The sequence below is a fragment of the Dermacentor albipictus genome, chromosome 1 (assembly GCF_038994185.2).
Source record: "Dermacentor albipictus isolate Rhodes 1998 colony chromosome 1, USDA_Dalb.pri_finalv2, whole genome shotgun sequence".
Lineage (NCBI taxonomy): Eukaryota > Metazoa > Arthropoda > Arachnida > Ixodida > Ixodidae > Dermacentor > Dermacentor albipictus.
Window position 1 is genome coordinate 274,756,013 of NC_091821.1, and position 19,864 is coordinate 274,775,876.

Here is a 19,864-nt window from a genome sequence, read left to right on the forward strand (position 1 = left end):
TTCTACTTAGACAGTCATGAAACTTCAAAGCGCATTCAACAATTACCACCTCATGTCAAGAAATTGAACTGCTTGGAAAACAAAAACATACGTAGTTCCCCCCTTTATGTCCCATGGCGCAGTGCATCCGTGAGCGGCACAGAAGGTCTTGAAAGCGGCGCTTCAAACCATCGATAGTGGGCTAATGATGCCCAATGGGCATGGTAGGGAAATAATTGAATGATGAAATGAAGCCGAATACAATATATCCTCAAGTAGCTTGCAACATACAGGAGTGAGTGAAATAGTTCTATAATTTAAGACACCACTGTTGGAACTGCTCTTAAATATGGGTTCAACATTAGCTACTTTCCAATCATCAAAAAGTTTACTGTCTAGGCGTGATTTGTTATAGTAACTTAGATAGGAATGCTTCACTACTGTGCGAGCACAATTTTTTTAATGTCCTCAGGGTAATCCTATCAGGTCCTGTCGCCTTTGAGTGGTCTATAAAGTCTGATAGTTGCGTTATGCCGTCAACTGATGATATGAACTCATCCATAGCAGGGTATTGTCCACAACAGGGCTTTAGAGTAGATTCCATGGGATGAAATGCAAATTTACAAATTAACAGTATTGCTTTGGCTGTGCTCTCAATAAGTTCCTTCGTGAATTCAATAAGGTCACAGTATTGCCGGAAAGGTGAAGCATCGATTGTGATAGCTAACTAGTAGACAGCTATATGAAGTAAGGATAGTAGCTGTATTGGCCCTATAAACTATTAAACATTAACTTACTATTAACAAGCATGGTGTCACACGCACACAAGCAAACATGGACACATCTCCCTTGATGACTACGCACACTCGCTGTCAAATCGCTGGAACGAGGAAGCACGGCAGCAGCAGCGAGCTAATTGATCTTCATGCTGCCTTTCATTCCAATGGGAACAAAGTGGCTTGAACTCAGCGCACGCAAAGCTATCAGCACTCGGCACACTCTGTTCCTGTTGCAGACGGCTTTCAAGATGGGGCCCGCCCCTGACGTAGAACTACCTACCCCCGGTGCCTTCGCACGATGGAAGATGACGCACTACCTCCCCGCTTTCCTCTCTTGCACGTGCATGCGAGGTAGAGATCAGTTGTGATCAGTGGCTCCTTGAGAGTTGCGCGAATGCTATGCACATCATCAAACACTTATCATCATACTTTATCAAATGCTTTACTAAAATCCAAGAAAACAGTCAGTGCAGGATGAGTGATCCAGGATGTGATGCAGTTGATGAGTGAACAATGCTAGTTGCGTTCTGCAGGAATATGATATTCAAAAACCATGCTGTACGTTAGTCAAATATGAGTTAGATTCTAGAAAGCTAGCCAGATTCATGAAAACTACATGCTCTAATAGTTTACAGCAACTATTTGTAAGGGATATGGGTCGATAATTAAGAGGTGACTTTCTGGGGCCAGATTTATAGATTGGAACCACCTTCCCAATTTTCCATTCTTTTGGAAGTTCACATGAGTTAAGGGATTGTCGAAAATTTTTGTTTGTATCATGGAACTAAAGAGGCTAGTGCTGTTAAGGAATTTACTGTTAATACAGTCATAGCCAGTTGACCAATGATAGGGTGAACTATCTATTAACTTGTTAATCCCATGTACCTCAACGATCACAGGATGCATTGGTAAGTATTCGTCTTGGTATGCAGTAGGAAATTCAACATTACCCGTATTCGAAAATTGACTTGTAAATGAATCGTTGAAAATGGTTGTGCATATGTTCTCGGAAACAGCATTTTCAGATGAATCTTCTAATAAAATAGCATTGTTAGTTGTTGGGTTTACTATTTGCCAAAACTATTTAAGATTTGTTTTTAGTATTTCAGGTAGTGTACTAGATAAGTAGCTGTATTTAGCAGTTTTTAGAGCTGCTATACAGATATCTGGAGCGGATTTATAAGTTGCCCACGCGTGAAGCTAAGGGATGATTTCACTAAGTGATAGAAGCACTTTTTTGGCTTGGATAAGTGTTTTAGATGACCGGAGTACCATGGCGCTTGCGCATTTGAAATTATTGTGCGGTTAGGGATGTATTTCTCAGTTAATCTGTGAACCATACATGCAAAGAAATCGCAGTTAGATTGAACTGCGCAATCATCAGAAATTTTGACAAAATCATGCTAGAAATGAGACAGCTCATAGTTTATTGCTACGAAGTTAGCTTTCTGATAGTCGTGTATGGTTTTTTGGTGTTTGGACTTTTTAGGGAAAGAAGTGTTAATTATGCACTTGAGCGAGAGGTGGTCACTAATTCCTGGTAAGTATGTGATATGAGATGCAAGGTCAGCATGCGTCGTATGTACCAAGTCGAGGGTGTTAGCTACATTATTTGAAATCCTGGTGGCCTGAGTAACTAACTGCGCGAGGGAAAAAACGAGAGCATAAATTAAGAAAGTGATCAGCCTGTTGCGAGAATGGTGAAAGGTGTAATGGCAGGGTATTCCACATTACTGTTTGGAAAGTTAAAATCTCCTATCAAAAACAAAGGGTGAGAAGGATAACAAGCATGTACTGTTCATAGTGTAATACAGTTCATTAATAAATGTGGATGGTGAAGAAGGTCGATAACACATGCCAAGGATCAATTTAGTGTTACCTAGGGTTAATATGACCCACATTATTTTTAGAGCACTGTTAACTTGGATAGGTAATGATAGTATGTCTTTTGAAACAGCAAGAAGCGTGCCTCCTCCTCTACACTTGGTGCAGTCACAGTGGTAAACAGTAAAGTGGTGTGTATCACGAAATATCTCAGAGTTCAGGGCATGTGTGGATAACCAGGTTTCAGTTAAGGCGATTATATTTGCACCGCATGTATCTATCGCAGATGAGAAAGTGTTACGTTTATTAAGAACACTTCTGGCGTCAGTAAAGAGTACCGATACTTTGGATGATTGTGATTGCGATAATATGCCACGGCCCCTCTGCCTTTCCTAAGGTGTAACATGCGGCACAGTAGTGTCGTGGTGACTGGCCTCAAAGCCATGTGCATTCACCTCTTGAACGCGGTCGAAATCAGGGCTGCAGTTAAAAGCATTTGTTATGCGTGAACAATCTTTTATAGCACAATCTGAACTCAGGGCAATCTGGTTGGCTCTTAGCAAAATTTATTTGTTTTTTTTTCTAGAGATACGGGTGCTGGGAGAGAAGTCCTTGCTCACTGATATGTTCTGTTGTTTCAGCTGGCTGCAAAGTAAAAGAATGTTTTGTTTGGCCTTAAAGCTTGTAAATTTGGCTATAGTGGAATCTCATTGATACGATTCTCACGGGCACCGAAAATAAAAACGTATTATCCAAAAATCGTATTATCCAAAACGGACTCCAAAAGATCGCGAATAATACCGTATTTACTCGCATAATGATCGCACTTTTTTTGTCAAAAAAATTGAAGCAAATTCAGGGGTGCGATCATTACGCGGGTTAAATTTCCCGGGAAAAAAAAATTTTTTTTTTTCGTCCGCGTTTGCTGCGGGATGCGAGATTGCGGGTGCGGGACACCAAAACAAAAATGGCGCCTAGCGGAGCGAGCCGAACGCGCCGAACGCGATTTTTTTTTTTCTTCTCGTGAGTACATTACGTGCATTGAAACAGTTTCTTCCGTATTAGTGATGAATAATATCGTTAATATCGGCAAGTTTGCGGCAATAACGTAGCCATGTCCACTTTGAGGGGACAGAAATAGGTGGGCGCGCTTAGCTGCCAGTGACAGAAACACATGACGGGCATGCTGCGGAAACTGCGGCATCTGTCTTCACTACTTTCCGCTAAGGGTGGGCGAATATCTTAGCTGTGTTGCAAGCGTCGGCGTATGAATAGGGTACACTTTTAACGTATCAGAGTAAACGTGGCTACTATCATTGCCGCGCGCGATTTGTTGCGTGCTCACGAGTGCAAAAGCAGATGAAAAGAATCGAAATGCGCCTTTATTGTTTTTGTTGACATCAACCATTATAAAGCCAACCCATAATAAAGGCAAGTTTGGTTGTACCTCATTTTGTCATGGAAGTGCGGAAAGTGATGAAAGTAATGAAATGAGGCATCTACTTAAGAATGTTTAGTGCGTGCAGGCCGCTTGGCTTGTCTTGAAGAGTCGTTCGCGCAGCATTCGACAGGTGGTAAGCGCGATCATTATTCGCTAGACTTAGCACACGACATATCGCTGCGGCAAGTTCGGGGTGCGATCATTACGCGGGAAATAAAAAAAATCGAATTTTGACGACAAATTTTAGGGGTGCGATCATTACGCGAGTGCGATCATTATGCGAGTAAATACGGTACATACTTGGCACAGAACTTGCTTTTATTAAAGCACTTTAAAATAATCCGTCACTTTGCGCTGCACTTTTTGCTTTTCGAGGTCCTGCAGCAAGCTTTTCTGGAACTCGTAAAAACGAGTAGCAGTTTCCTCGCTGAGCTCCGCAGACGCGACAAAGCCACGAAGCCCGTCCAAAGCTTCGAGAGCACCGTCAGTATTTAATGGCCGACGATCGCTGCTGCAATCTCCGGCATCTTGGTTGTCAGCGCCGTCGCTCTCCTCTTCAGCGGTAACATCTGCAATGATGTCTTGGACGGTGCGGAATTCACATGTCGCCAGTTGGTCGTCCGCCGATACAAACTCTTCCGGAGACGCGTCGACATTGAGGTCACCCCAGTCCGGGATGTCAATCTCTGTTCCGTCATCTCCATTTTCCTCAGTATCGCCAGGTGCACAAAAAAAGCCACACTTCTTGAAGCAGTTGGCGATGGTGTCAGGTTTGACGCGATCCCATGACATCGCCAGAAAATGGATGGCATCAAGAAGATCCACCTTCAAGCTGGCATCTTTCCGGTCAATCTTGGCCAAAAAGCGTCTGATCAACAAGCTCCTAAAGTGAAATTTCATGTTTCTAATGATTCCTGCATCTAGGGGCTGCAAGTGGCTGGTGCAGTTGGGCGGCAGGAAAATTACTTCTACGTTTTGCAGCCACGAAGTATCGACAGGGTGCGCGGCACAATTGTCGAGAACCAGAAGAATTCTACGGTTCGCGGCACGCATCCGGGCATCCAGAAATGTGAGGAACTCTGTGAAAAGGGCTCCGGTCATCCATGCCTTCTTATTCGCTTTATAAATGACAGGAAGGCGTGGGTTACGCGAAAAGCAGCGTGGCTTCCAGTATTTGCCAATGACAGTAGGCTTGAGCTTCTCGGTTCCATCAGCGTTGCAGCACAACAATACGGTGACTCTTTCTTTGCTTTTTTTTCCGCCTTGACATGTCTCACCTTTTATGCTGAGACTTTTCTCGGGCTGAAGATTGATGAACAACCCAGCTTCATCTGCGTTGAACACGTCCCTTGGCTGGTACTGAGCAATCACCGCCGGCAGAGTCGAAAGCCAGTTGGAGACCTGGGGTACGTTCGTTTCGCCTGCACTACTTGAACCAGTTCACGAGGTGCTGCACCCTGCCATTCGTTTCAGCGGTGCAGCAATGGCGCCCGCAGAACCATGACGTTCGTTTCAAAAAGTGCGGGAAAGGTGCAGGGCTGGTTCATGATTTTGCTGCACCCGCTCCACTGTCGGTGCCGACTTGGTGCAGGCATACAGGTGCGAAGCAGCGACGCAGCAGACGACGCAGCACACGGGTGCGAGCACCGTAAAAAGACCGCTTACACACGTGTGATGTGTCTACGCAACTGTAGTGTGTATTTACGCCCCAGAAACCGATCATACCTGCAGTTCAGGATCTCTTAAACTTACGCACTCCATGCACATTAGTCTGACATAGCATAACGGCTACACCCCGTCTGCACCTTTGCATTCGTTTCGAGTGTTTCGCTGGGCCTGCACCTCCGGAATCGAGCTGCACAGTTTCTGAATTTCTCGTGAACCGCCGTGAACTGGTTCACAGTGGTGCAGGCGAATCGAACAGACCCCTTATCTTGGTCGGCAGACTTCCCTTCGCCGGAAACGGTTTTATACGACAGGCCATGCCGTGTTTTAAAACGATGGAGCAACCCGCCCGAAGCTTTAAAATCTTCGATGCCCAACGAGAGTGCTATCTCATCAGCTCTCTTGCGAACAACTGTCCCGTTCACGTTCACGCCCACCGCCCTTACTTCCCTGAACCATGCCAGAAGAACCTCTTCCATCTTGCCATGCTGGGCGCCCCTTGTTTGCTTCACGCCGGCGCCGAAGACTTGAATGTTCTTCTGAATTTCTTCTCGCTTGCCGACGATCGTGTTCAGTGTGGAGACAGGCAAACAAAGTTCGCGTGCCAGGTCGACACGTTTCTTCTGCGGATTTTCGTCGACTTTTGCTAGGACGTCGAGTTTTTCTTTCAGCGATAACGCTTTACGCTTTCTAGACATGGTGAAGCGCACGGGTGAAACGCGGCACCAAAACAGAAGAAACGATAAGGGCGAAGTGCAAGCTGAACGCTCGAAACACCAAAATGGCAACGAGAAATGGCAAGCACAAAGCCAACAAAGCCTACAGCATCGTCAATGCATGCACCAATAACTGCTTCTTGGTCACGTGATTTTACCATGAGTACTATGTCTTAGGATAGATGGCGCTAAAAACCTTCGGTGCGTTTGGTGTGCGAGCTTGCGAAAATTGCTCTCAGAGGCCGCCACACTGCTGCAGGCGCTGTGCAGAAGCACGGCCGGACTCTAGCCGAGCCGAGCCAGGCCAAGCCTCGAGCATACAAAGCGCGCGTCGCCGCGTCTTTAGTCCGCCGTGCCTGTCGTTTCGCTCGATGTTAATTTCAGTAGCTCTGCCCACCCGCTTCAAAGGACTGGCTCTGATGTTATCATCACACAGAAGACGTTTCCGGGATTGTATTATCCAAACCGACGTGGAAATACGATCGTATTAGCCGTACGAAAATGCATTTACCTCTATAGGGCATCGGCCGGGAACGAAAAAAAAAAAAACGTATTATGCCGAAAAACGTATTTAGCCGAATCGTATCAACGACATTTCACTTAATGAGATGGCATTTGGTCGGTGAAAATGGACTGAGATGGTGCATGTGATCGGGTTAGTGCTGAAGGATTTGAATGCTTCTTTTTTACTGCGGTTTACAATTTATGTTCTGTTTTGCTCCAGGTTTCTTTAGCGTCAGCAAGGCTATGAAAGATTAAGTTATCCGGCCTCAATTTATTTTCAACTTCATCAAGGCGTGTATGGAAGGAATTGCTGCGGTCTGTTAAACTGCCAATACGTTGTGCATTTATGTTAATTCTTTGCCAAGATGATCGAAGTTGTGTGATTTTTCTTCAAGTTCGAATAGCCTTTGTTTGTATACTGGAGATCTTTGTTTCTATGTTCTTTTGCCCATTTCTTTTAGCCTTCACGTCAGCAGCTAGCTCATTTTGTGCTTTCAAAATTTGGAGGGAACAAGCATGTACATTTTTTAGTAATTGAAAGAGGACTTTCATCTGTTCAGCTGGGTTTCCTGGTAAAGTTTCTATGTCAATTAAGTTCTCTGAAAACGTGCTAGGGCTGGGGTTAATTTCATCACCGCATTGTAAAAGCAATAAAGTTATAGAACAACAATCAGATACTATTTTGTACAAGACTTATGAGCACGGAAACAGCATTAAGTATGGGTCGTCACACTATTTAGCGTAAAGAGTAGGCTTAATACACCCCAACATGGTAAAAAGTCGGTGATTAAGATTCTTTGCCACATGCACCGTTTCTGTGCCTACTGAAAGGCAAGTTGATGTGCCAGTTGCTTAAATACACATGAACTGTTGGCGATGTCGATGCAGCTGGAAGCCCGAAGACGAGCCTCGCTGTTGCAGCCATGCTGTAGAAATGTTCTTGTCCACGCCCGTAGTCAAAGATTTGCATTGGCGATAACGTCATGGGAATTCGTGTACAGTCGATGACCAGGCGATCAGGAGCATTAGCAAATTCTGCATGGTAAAAAGTCTGTGATTAGATTCTTTGCAACGTACACTGTTTCCGTGCCCACTGACCTGGATAATATAGATGACTGGTGCGCGAAGTGGCTAATGGAATTAAATATTAAGAAGGGCAAAATAATCCACCGAGATCTAATTCTACTCCTCGCACCTACCATTTGAACAACGTTCCTTTAGGTTTCGTCATGTCATATAAATATCTTGGTATACACATTACAAACACCTTAAGTTGGACCATTCATATATAGTACGCCATTGACAATGCTAATCACATGCTCGGGTACTTACAGTGCAACTTATTCAAAGCACCGAATACTTGTAAAATACAGCTTTACAAAACTCTAATACACTCGAAACTTGAATATGCATCTGCAGTATGGGATACCTGTCACATTTAGGGGGGACGTGGCAATGAAAACATTTTATTTATGGGAATAAATTGATTAAATTTGGCATGCGGGTGTGATTTGTTAGGCTGATATAACTGAAATCAGTTTTGTACTATCTGTTATACATTTGAGTTACAACACTTGACAACCTCTAATGGTCATCCCCATATGAATTAATTACACATAAGTTTGACAAATTTTCACATCAGCATGTTCACAAAGGCCCACTCTTTGTGATCAAGCTATATTTTTCATTTTTTAAATGCCAAAATGAGCATAATTTTTTTTTACTTTCCTATGCATATTGTCTTAATAATGACTTTTGAAGAAAGCTCGTTATAAATTTTGTTAAGAAGTGCACATAAATATGGACAGCTTTATTGCACTCATCAATGTTTAAGGATCTAAATGCAAAAAACAATGATTTTGTGTTGATTCATTGTGAAATGGTACTGGAATGACTCAAAGCAACTGCACAAAATATGAAAGCTGAGAAAACGGAGCTCAAAGTTTCATTTGTTGTAAACATATATAAATCTTTACTTTGTGCACCTAAAACGCACCTGGGATGTAGTCCTTTGCCTGTGAGGACAGATTTTCTTTACATTTTGATGTAGTTTTTCGCTTCTTTGCTGCAGTTTTGTGCACCTTAGTTGCCTTTTTAATGCGTCGTGCTGCCATCTGTCATGCAGTGGTAGACAACAATGCATTCAAAATGTCCGTTCTTGTCTCCTCTCATTCCGCAACCTCTATATTAGTGAGAGTTGGATCAGAAATCCATAGTGGAATATTTAACACGAAAACTTCTGCTCTCACCAATGTCACATTGCTGTTACGACCACACGTTGGACGCGTCATCACTGCAGCCCATGGTCACGTTGTCACTATAGACCATGGTTGCGTTGTCAGCACCGCACGCTGCCGCGCTTTCTCGATTATCCATGTACAATGGTCGTGCCTTGTCAACAAGGTCAGCGGCATCCACTTTGAGTAGTTTTTTTCCCTTTGTTCCACACCTTTCATGGTCTTCCGTACATGTGGGCCATTCGGAACGTGCTTCATTTGGGGCTCATCACAGAACACGAGCGTTAAGCTGCCATGATCGCCAATTGCATTGATCGGAATGCACAGCTTGCTGCTGCACAAATGCATGCTAGAAAGGTTCGTCAGCAATTCAAATCTACAACAGCCAATAGGAGCGCGCACAGTGCACCACGTGATTACTGCGCCCAATTGCAATGCCATTTTTGCCTTTCTTTTTTTCAGTCACGTTTTTTTTTTTTTTTTTAGTGAAGAAACTTAGCTGCAGCTATCTTGAGCTTCGATCTTTCCTTTTTACGATGATGCCAAGACAGCAACACTGCATCAACGGATAGCCGAGCAGTCGGTGGTGCAACGGCGCCTTCCGAAGTCTGATTTTTTTCACGATTTTAGATGACAGCACTCTTATGAAAGTGATGTTTTCTCGATTGCTACCGCATATTTTGTTATATTATTTCACCATGAGGTAAATAAAGGTCCGTGGATCTAAGTAAATTAGAAAATTGAAAATTTTGACGATTTGATCACATCAATTCCCACGTCCCCCGTTAATCTCATTACTTCACTTGAACTAGTTCAAAATAGCTCTACCCATTTCATTCTGTCTAATTATGACCGTGCTGCGAGTATAACCTTAATGAAAACTAACCTAGCACTTATTCCACTACCTAACCGCCGCAAAATCGCCCATCTTTTGCTATTTCATAAAACTTTTAATCACACCATATTTCACGATGGCTTCATCCTGTGGCCTCAGCACATTTCAAGCTGCGTCGATCATCACAGTAAAGTAGGAATCGATTCATGTCACACTAAGTGTTTCTTTGTCTTTCATCCCCCGTACATCTGAGGAATAGGCCCACCTTCCCTCAAATACCGTAGCCGTCACTGATAACGAACTTTTCTGCGAAACGTTGTAAAAGCCCTGAAGTCACTCTGCACACGCAAAAACCCTGTACAAATTATTGAGCTCTACTCCATTCTGTGTAGAGCGTACATATCTAACCAGCATATCATTATATGCTGGGTCATGCCTGGCCATAGAGGCATCGAGGGTAGTGTTCTAGCAGTCCAAATGGCCAGATCCATTACATCGCAAGCTACTTTTACTGCTGCGGTCCCTGCTGCTGATCTGAAGTCTCTCTTACGAAAAAAACTGTGGAACCACTGGCAACTCTTGTGGGACACGGAAACTAATAATAAGCTGCATGTAATCAAGCCACAGTTAGGTTTATGGCCCTCTGCAACAAAGTCACGCTGACCAGATGTCCTATTCTGTCGTCTAAGAATGGGACACACATTTGGCGCCCACGATTTTCTACTTACTGGAAATGAACCCCCAACCTGTGGTAGATGCGGGGAGAGGCTGACCGTCCTCCATGTCCTACTCGAGTGTCGGGAAGCCGAAGCTGAGAGAAGGAAACATTTTTCTCTAGCATACCGTTATTGTGTCCCACTTCACCTGGCTATGTTTCTTGGCAAAGAACCGTTTTTTAACACTAATGCAGTGCTCGGTTTCTTGAATGAAGTTGTCCTACATGTTATTAAGTCCCATACATTCGTAGCGCCTCCTCTCATCAGAGGATGCCGCTGCGATAGCGGTATTGTATAGCATATGCCTCCAGGCCCTTGTGTCTCAAGGGCTCTGGTGAAGCCTTAGTGCTATGGCCAATCTTTGCATCTGACATGTTTTGCATATCATATCTTTTTTCGCACTGTACTTTAAGGCTCATAGTACACGTCATCAGTCATTGCCATAATCTTAGTACACATAAATTTTACGCACTTTACAGAGGCTAATTTTAAGGCCCCTTTACAGCCACGTCACATCAATTTCATAGAACGCATCATGCTGAAATCACTAACACTGGCATGGCACTCTTTGGCCATGCCTGGCCCTTGTGCCACTAAACATCACACATTCATTCATTCCGCTAACATTGTATAATCAAGAGAATCATTGTATTACCAGAACTCACTGGACTTGTTTGTTTGCTTTACACTACTACTCTTTAACCACTCCTCTCTTCAATGCCATATGGCCCTGAGGGCATTTTAATTAAATAAATAAATAAATGTAAAACACATAATAATCCTGTGCACAACTCCCTCATAAAAGTAGTCTCTACAGCGTACAATCAGAAACTTGACATAACCATCTGTTGGGTCCTGGGCCATTGAGGTATAGCTGGGAATGAAGAAGCCGATACTATATAGTTCAGTTGATAGATCAGTCGGTAGCACAGACTCCTTGCATTTTGCTATGTTCGATACCAAGACTTTCGAGGACCAGTGCACAAGAACTTGCACATGCACTGGCAGAATGAGTGGGATTTCCTAATCAATAGTAAGCTCCACACTATGCAACCAAATTATTTCTGGAAGTGCACTGTTCTGCCAGACACATAATGAAATGATTTTTAGCTGCGTGAAAATGGTACGCACTCTCACCTTCTCCTCGCAGCTGATCCGCCCACCTGCAGTAGGTGTGATTATCTGCTCACTGTTTTTCATGTGATGATTGAATGCCACAAAATGGAGCAAGAAAGGATTCAACTCTTTAGTTCCCTCCACAAGTTGCACACACCATTGTGTCATCTATGTTTTTATCCCATGAACCCCCGGTCTCTCTTGACCCTTTATTGACGAGTGTTGCCTACACGCAACATACCAGAAAAAAATTTTCTTGCTGAGTTTCAGTATCAAGCACAAAGTTTCTGGCTAAATGTCTTTGGCCAACACTGAATGACAGGCAGCAAGTGTCATTTGTTGGTTTAGAGCAGGAACACAGGATGAGGAATAAGTTTTGCACACATCTCGCTTTCTCTTGAAAGCATGGTCAGAGGAGGCAGACTAATGCAAGATCTCCGGGTGCAGTGCTGCTGTACACATGATGTAAAGCAAATTAAATGTATACTTATAGTTCACGTTTGATGAGAGCTGTCTGTACAAATTCCAAACGAAGCCACAGATGGCTTGGAGTGAAGAACACTTGCAGTTTTCTGCGGGGTGTTTCTCCCGTATTGCTAAAAAAGTTTTGGCAAAATATTTTGTTCTTTTCTGTGATTATGCTTATTCTCGGATGTGTTCTGCACACTTAGATAGAAAATGAAGATTTTTTTCCAGGTATTTATATGTGTCGTCAATAAATGGTTAAACATGTTTATGGCTTTCTGAAGGCTGTTGGCTTTTTAAAGGTAGTTTCAGTGTCTTGACTAAACCGAATCCTTCCTCATTGATAAGGCAGGTACTGGTGTAGATCAAAATATTTCACTTGACAAGGGGCCTCGCTACCCTTGCTGATGCAAGTGTTAATGAGTGCTCCTTTGTCACAAACATTCAAGTTACTTTAACCATTAGACGTATACATTTCATCTCCAGCAGTGGATTTTGTTGCGAACAGTGGTGCTGGTAGAGTGGACTACCCCCAATAGTAATTGCACAGTAGTAATGGCATTGCAATGAATGAATGAATGAATGAATGAATGAATGAATGAATGAATGAATGAATGAATGAATGAATGAATTTTATTTATTTATTTATTTATTCTCGTGGCAATGCATGGTAAGCCACTGGAACAAAAAGCCACAAAATGTGGCCTCGAAGTGATTGAGGGCCAACAATTCTTCCCATGAGACACGGCATGGAAATCAGCAGCGTAGAAGGCACATCTGAAAAAGGCCCATTCTAGATTATATTTATTTTGTAGCATGATTCCTTTGTACAGTAACTGACACAATTGGGAAAGTGTGTAAAAAAAAAAAAGCTGTCAGATTCATAAGTACAAATGTTGCAGCTTAACACAAATGGGACTCTGCATATCTTATAGCGTAACAAACTCAACAAAACGTCCTAAATGTAACTTGTCACAGTCTTAAGATTAAGCCATCAAAGTCTAATTATCTTCCACATTCCCATACAACGTGCCACAAACATACGTACACTCTGAGCGTATGTGTTATAGTAATGCTGGGCTAAGATATCTATTTTTCCTCTTGTAATAAAAAAAAATGAAACTGGCTTGCTAGTACCGAGTCACTATCTACTTTCACCAGCATAAAAATGGAAGGCGCTACAACAAGCTGACTGAGACTAAGTTCTTATGAGCCACCTTTATTTCATACTTTTTTTAAAACAGAGCCTATCCCTGCATTACATGGTACTGCATAAGGCATTAGCATATGTACATGCTAGTGATCAATATATAATTAACAGATTTTTCTATGTGTTTGTGTGTGTTGCTATGTATTTGTTGTAGTATCATTATAACCAGTAACTTGTGGGGGTGAAAAAATTTAAAAGAGTGTGCTTTGCTTTTTTTGTTCACTATTTGGATGTTTTTTTTTTGTATTTAATAACAATCTCCTGTATAATGTCACCTCTTGTGGCCTCAAATGAGATAGCAGTATTATGAAATAAATATTTTGAAAGAGTTTATGCTTGTATGTCCTTTGCAAGGGATAAGTAGTGAAATTGTTGAACATGCCATAATGCATTGTCATCTTAGCCAAATACATATATCGCTATATTGACCATATTCTAAAATGCTATTGCCAGTAGGTCTGTGGGATATACCTAGTCAGCTTTATTTTGCAGCCAATAATTACACTTTTGGATGGTAAGTTAATTTCTGTAGCAAATGATGTAATGAATAAACATTGCTGTATAGCATTGTCTTAACAAATGAGTTTGACATTCAATGCTTATTGTCTAGGCTACATGTCAGACCCTTGGGAGCTGCCTGGATTGGCTCACTTCTGCGAGCACATGCTGTTTTTAGGCACTGAAAAGGTGGGCTTTGTTATTTTCATTCATTTCTAGTGTAGGCTTTTGAGGCCTGTTGAGCATGTGGACATCACTGTTATTCTTTTTATTTTTTTTGCAGTACCAAGCTGAGAATGAATACCACAAGGTATGGTGCATCAAAAAGTGCTCCTGACATACCATATTTGCACAAATACAACACAATAGGGGACCTAAAATGATTTTTGGGAAAAAAGAGGAACTTGTTTACATGAATACTAAGTTTACATGATACACAAGTTATCAGCTTTGACAGCAGTACTTGCAGAGTGGAGCTCTCAAACATCCAGTCAATGCACTCTGGTGTGGTGCACTGCATCTGCGTTGATGTCATTATGCTGTCCCATTGTTGAGTGTGGAGCCCTTGATGGGGCACCCTCAGAATCTCCAAGTAGTTCTTGTTGTGTGTTCCTTCATTGACTTGGTCAGTGTCTTGAACTTTTGTTTTTAAAGGTCTTGTACAACTCGTTGAACTTCTCGTTAACTTCTGCTGGTGGTCCTCATCCTCCCCCGTGATCAGTAGCCTAAGAACCAGGCAATGCTGTCCATGTTGCAAGACAGTGCCCAGATCAGCATTTTGTGGATTTCTTGAAAACATGTCCTGGTCCAACTATGTCTGCTCAAGCTTCGGAAATGTCAGTCAGCCATCTGATGCTCTAAGATACATCATGCTCAATTGTGGTTTATGTGTCGGCTCTTACTGTCATCACTTGCTACCTTTTTGGGTATAGCCATTCGCAGAAATGTCAACTACAACTAGTATGTGGCTCGCCCCAGTGCACCTTTATACTATCACACATGTCACACACTTTGTTGCAAGTTTCACCTCAGATCCAAAGCCCTGCATAGTGCTTGTACATGGGATATATAAAGACTGACATAACTATGAAAATTAACAACCATGTCATGAACATTGTGATTGGGCAACAGTTGACCAAGACATAGCTATTAAACTGCATGAATGGACCTTTGGCAGTAAGAAATGATTATTCAAGGCTTTCAGTGTTTGAGTTTACAAAGCTGTGACCAAAATGGGTTAAACTCGCCACTCATTCCATGACAGAATAAATGGGCTCCTTCAAAACATGCTGACAATACATGCACAGGGTGTCTACCAACCGGGAAAACCGGGAATTCTCAGGGAATTTGAACAGTCTGGAAAAACTCAGGGAAAACTCAGGGAATTTGTGCTTCTATCAGGGAAAATTAGCTGTAACCTTATTGAAAGGGAACGAAAGTCGTGTTAATGCTGGCTCCAGTAACAGAGGAATCGCAACGAATCGTCATTGACGCCGTGTCATCGGCACGATGTATTACCAGAGTAGTTAACGACCGATTTTCTAGACGCCCGATTTTTTGGACATGCCCGATAATTTGCACGGTTTTGCGGCACCACCACGTACTCCATATAGTCAATGTATATTGCCCTGACTGCAGGTCTGAAATGGCATTAATCAAAGCCGCCGCCACCGCCGCTATTTTTATTATCTCGCCACCTCGAACCGGCACTCTCGCAGGCAGATCCGCTGGCAGCCGTAACCACCACCGCGGCAACGTTAGGCCTAGCTGCTTCTATGTTCACTATTAAGCTTCTAGCTGTGCGGTGCCGTGTTTTTCATTGAAAGAATTCGCCGCTATCACCAATGGCACCAACTCCGCCTTTGTAATCCTCGCGATTGGCTTTGAAGCTCGCAGAGCACAAGGCGTTGCGTAATGCCAGTCTTTGAAAGTTAGCTTCGCCTCTGTACACTAGTGTTAGGCGGTGAAGCATACCAAGCGTGGGAAGGGGGCAATTGTCACGGGACACAGTATGTATTCCTTAATTGCACATGCGTGCACCCCTTCTCCTGTCACAGTACAAGCCCTGATATGCCTAATAAGCGTACTGGCAGGCCTTCAGAGCTTTTTCAGACGTGCCTGTGGTAATTTTAGCCCTTAAAGGCAGTTAAAGACATGCATTAATTTTTTTCAGGCTGCCCGTTTTTTTTTTCCAATTTTTTTTTGCGGCCCCTCGGAAGTCCGAAAAATCAATTGTTGACTGTACAACTGACCAAGAGGATGCTTCAGATAATCCATGTGGTGAAAGCATGGTAGAAAGAGGATGAGAACAGAAAGGACCGATGCACTGAGGAATTAACGGGAAAGGAAGGGTGCCACCGCCTTTTTGAAGGAGCTTGAGCTAAAAAAACGAAGTGTTGGCTGACGCTGAGACACAGGTGTCCCTCATCCAAACCAAAATAAATTGTTTAAGCAGTGAAACCCAACACTGAGATGTTGTGTATGGGCTGAGAGTATGTCAGGACAGTTGAGGTTGACTTCCCAGCTGCTGAGAGAGAACCTTAGTTGTGACAAAGTTCAGGACCTCATACAGATGAACTTGCTATCAGTTGATAGAAATAGCTGATATTAAAAAAAATATTTACTTATCTATGCATCTCCATTTCATTCGTATTTGAAAATGTTCAACTCAATTTGGAATGGGCTTTACCATTTCTTTCGCTGTGCATTTTACTAACACCTTCCTTCTGTTTTCTTTTTAAATAAAATAGATATTACTCCTTACTATTCAAACTGGATTAAGTCATTTTTTTTTTTGTTTCAGCATGCTTACTAGAGAGTGACAGCATCGGGCAACGTGGTGTCAGCCTGTCTTGACATAAAACAAAGTTCTGGCTCATTCAGGGAATTTCGCAAAGGTGCTCAGGGAAAACCTGGAAAACTCAGGGAATTTGGAAATGTCAACTTGGTAGACACCCTGATGCAAGACCACTGCCAAAGAAAACAGTTGCAGAGTAACTGCAGCATGTAAGCCTCTGATACGCTAAAAGTGCTAATTAAGTACAGAGAGGAGGTTTTCAGTTTCTTCATTTGAGACTTCGAATTGTTATGCGATTTTCTGCTCGCAGTGTTATTCCATGGCTCTTGCACATCTTGGCCTGATCTTCTATAGACAATGAGCCATGCATACATCATTATATTCCAGAAACTAACTTCTAAACTTTCTAAACCATAGCAGAAGGCCGTATTTTTATGTGCATAACCCACACCCCCGATTGCAACAACCTTGCAAAAAAAAAGGGGGGGGGGGTGTATAACTCGCACAAGTAACTGCACACAACAACACGCAAATCTTTGCAGAAACAGTCTCCATTTGCGGATGCAGAACTCGTCCAAGTTATATCTTGAGCCAACGGCTCTGTTCCACACCTCTTTCGCGATGCTGATATAGCTGGACTTGCATGAGGAATGGGATTGTGAACAAACCAGTCACATGACGTGACATGAATCGGATCACTTCGCAGCTAGCATTCACATGATGGAGGAGGACACTATGGACAGAGCAGCCCTCATGTGGGCAACGACAATGGAGCAAAGCAACTGAGCTGAAAATCCCAATGGTGATTTATCTCTCCATCATACCGTGAAGCGCTTCGTGCGGGCAGAAGGACCACCGCGGGAATGGCTGACGTATGATCACATGATGCATAATCTGCAAGCTTAAGTCGTGATTTGCTCTGGCGCTGCATGCGCTATTGGCTAACTACTCTAATGCAGAATGGGGACCCGTAAATGAGAATTAGCAATTATGAAGGAGGAGAGAAGGGGGCTTCAATGCAAGGGGGTGGGGAGAGGGAGGGTTGGGTTTATTAGGAGATAACAAAACTTCGAATGGTAAAAACCTTGCTTTGAGGTGTGGCTTGATGTGGCCGTGAAGCCACATCTCAAAGCGAGGTTCTCTGCCATTCAAAGTTTGTTGTCTCCTAGGAAGCCCAACATGAAGCCACACCTCAAGATGAAACTCTCATATAAATCGCACCCTGTTTTTGCTATTAAATGTTTTGAATTTTCAGCTCATTTCTACAACTAAAGATTACTCCTCCTTGGTATGGGTTATAAGCGCAAAGAATATGGTATGCTGACGGTCCACTGTGCTTGGAATATTTTTTGCAAGTGATGTCTGCATCTAATGCATCGGGAAAGATTTGCACAAACTGTTTTCTGCACCCTCAGGTGTCATGCAACAGTTGCATAAGTGCCCATGTATGTGCTCTAGCACTTTGGTGCCAAATAGATGTGCATTTCCGTAGCTGGTCAGATCATTGACCGCAAGTCTCGAAATGAGGCTCCTAACTGTAATTCACACCATTACCCTCATTCACTGTCACTGCATTAACTGTACACACACTGTGCCTCCTGTGAGGTTAGTTTTCTGCATAGCTTAGTCATGTGGTGGCTGAGGTTGTCTTGCAGCTCGAAATTGAGGAAGCAAAATCACGCCTTGTGCTAGGATCGAGGAGTATACATTTTTTCCAGGCTGAGAACTCTGAAAAACAAAAAGAACGTCATGCATTATATTTGTGCAAGTATGGTAATTTTGTACTTTAAGGCATTTCTAGTGTAAGGCCTGCTCTAATCTGATTTCTGTGGTTTCAGTACTTATGTCAACATGCGGGTAGCAGTAATGCATTCACTGCCAGTGACCACACATGTTATTACTTTGATGTTGCACCTGAGAACTTGGAACCAGCCTTGGACAGGTAAGAGCTGTTGTGTGCACCTTTTATTTATTTCCTATCCTCACTATGCCGTGTATGTATTATGCTGATCTGCCATATTTTTACATAACTTGTATCATTTTAAAAAGTGATAGTGCAGTAGACTTCTAGTTATTTGGAGAAGTCAGGAACTCTTGATGGCTTGGGACATGTTGATTCCATTGGAGAGGCATTGTTGGTTGTATTATAAGATCTTGTCAACATCAACAGTGAAGTGGAAGTCTGCTAAATCATGACAAATGATGCATTGTGCACAACCAAGCAGCAAAGCAATGGGTATTGATGACAAGAACTGCAGGAATTTTTTTCAGAGGTAGAAGGGTATGCCTGGATGTAGCAGAGGCTACTGAACTTTAGAACAAATATATTTTTTTAAATACATCAGCATGCTGCTTGACATTTAATTCCATTTAGGTAACTTGATAGAAACAATGGCATGAAGTATGTTTGGATTCATAGTGCAACTTTTCAAACAGACAGCATGAGTACTTGTTTCAGGTGTAGGATAATTCTGAACGGAAGCCAGTAAACTTTCTGAATTCACTGGCACTGAACACGTGGGCAGCATTACTCAAAACTTACGTGCCCCAATGAGCCATACCAGGTAGTGCACTCTTCTGTGTCATTTTTTGTTGGCGGCTGATGATGGTTGTCTCTGCAGGTTTGCTGCATTTTTTGTGTGCCCTTTATTCAATGAAGATGCAACTGATCGAGAAGTAAATGCCATTCACTCTGAGCATGTCAAGAACATCCAGAATGACTCCTGGCGCTTAAAACAACTAGAAATGTCTACCGCAGACCCTCAGCATGACTTCTGCAAATTTGGCACAGGTAATTAGGTGTAATGAGGCAATGCTTCAATTGTTCATTTTGACGCCATATTTCTTAAACTGCATTTATGTTTACTTGTATGTAAGTGTTGAAAAAAAAAAGTTTTCTGGTGAAGTAAGAAAGCTTTGATGTGACTCCTTAAGGAACGAGGTTGGGCTAGTTGATATTTAGTGAAAATCATATTCCAGAGTGTAAGAAAAAAAAAAAAGCAAGAAAAAGTGCAGAGATGTGACTGGCGGAATGCTGGGTTCTACCTGTTCATTTTTGGCACTATCCTGTAAATTTTTGGTT

General features: G+C 42.7%; 1 protein-coding gene across 1 annotated transcript in view; it reads left to right on the forward strand.

Moving 5' to 3' along the window:
* The window catches only part of Ide (Insulin degrading metalloproteinase), a 316,112-nt gene that overhangs the window by 20,122 nt on the left and 276,126 nt on the right, over positions 1–19,864 (forward strand). Inside the window, exons 3-6 of the mRNA XM_065440616.1 lie at positions 14,098–14,174; positions 14,269–14,295; positions 18,621–18,724; positions 19,404–19,573. Of these exons, the coding sequence (XP_065296688.1) occupies positions 14,098–14,174; positions 14,269–14,295; positions 18,621–18,724; positions 19,404–19,573 (378 nt within the window). The remainder of the gene's footprint in view (positions 1–14,097; positions 14,175–14,268; positions 14,296–18,620; positions 18,725–19,403; positions 19,574–19,864) is intronic.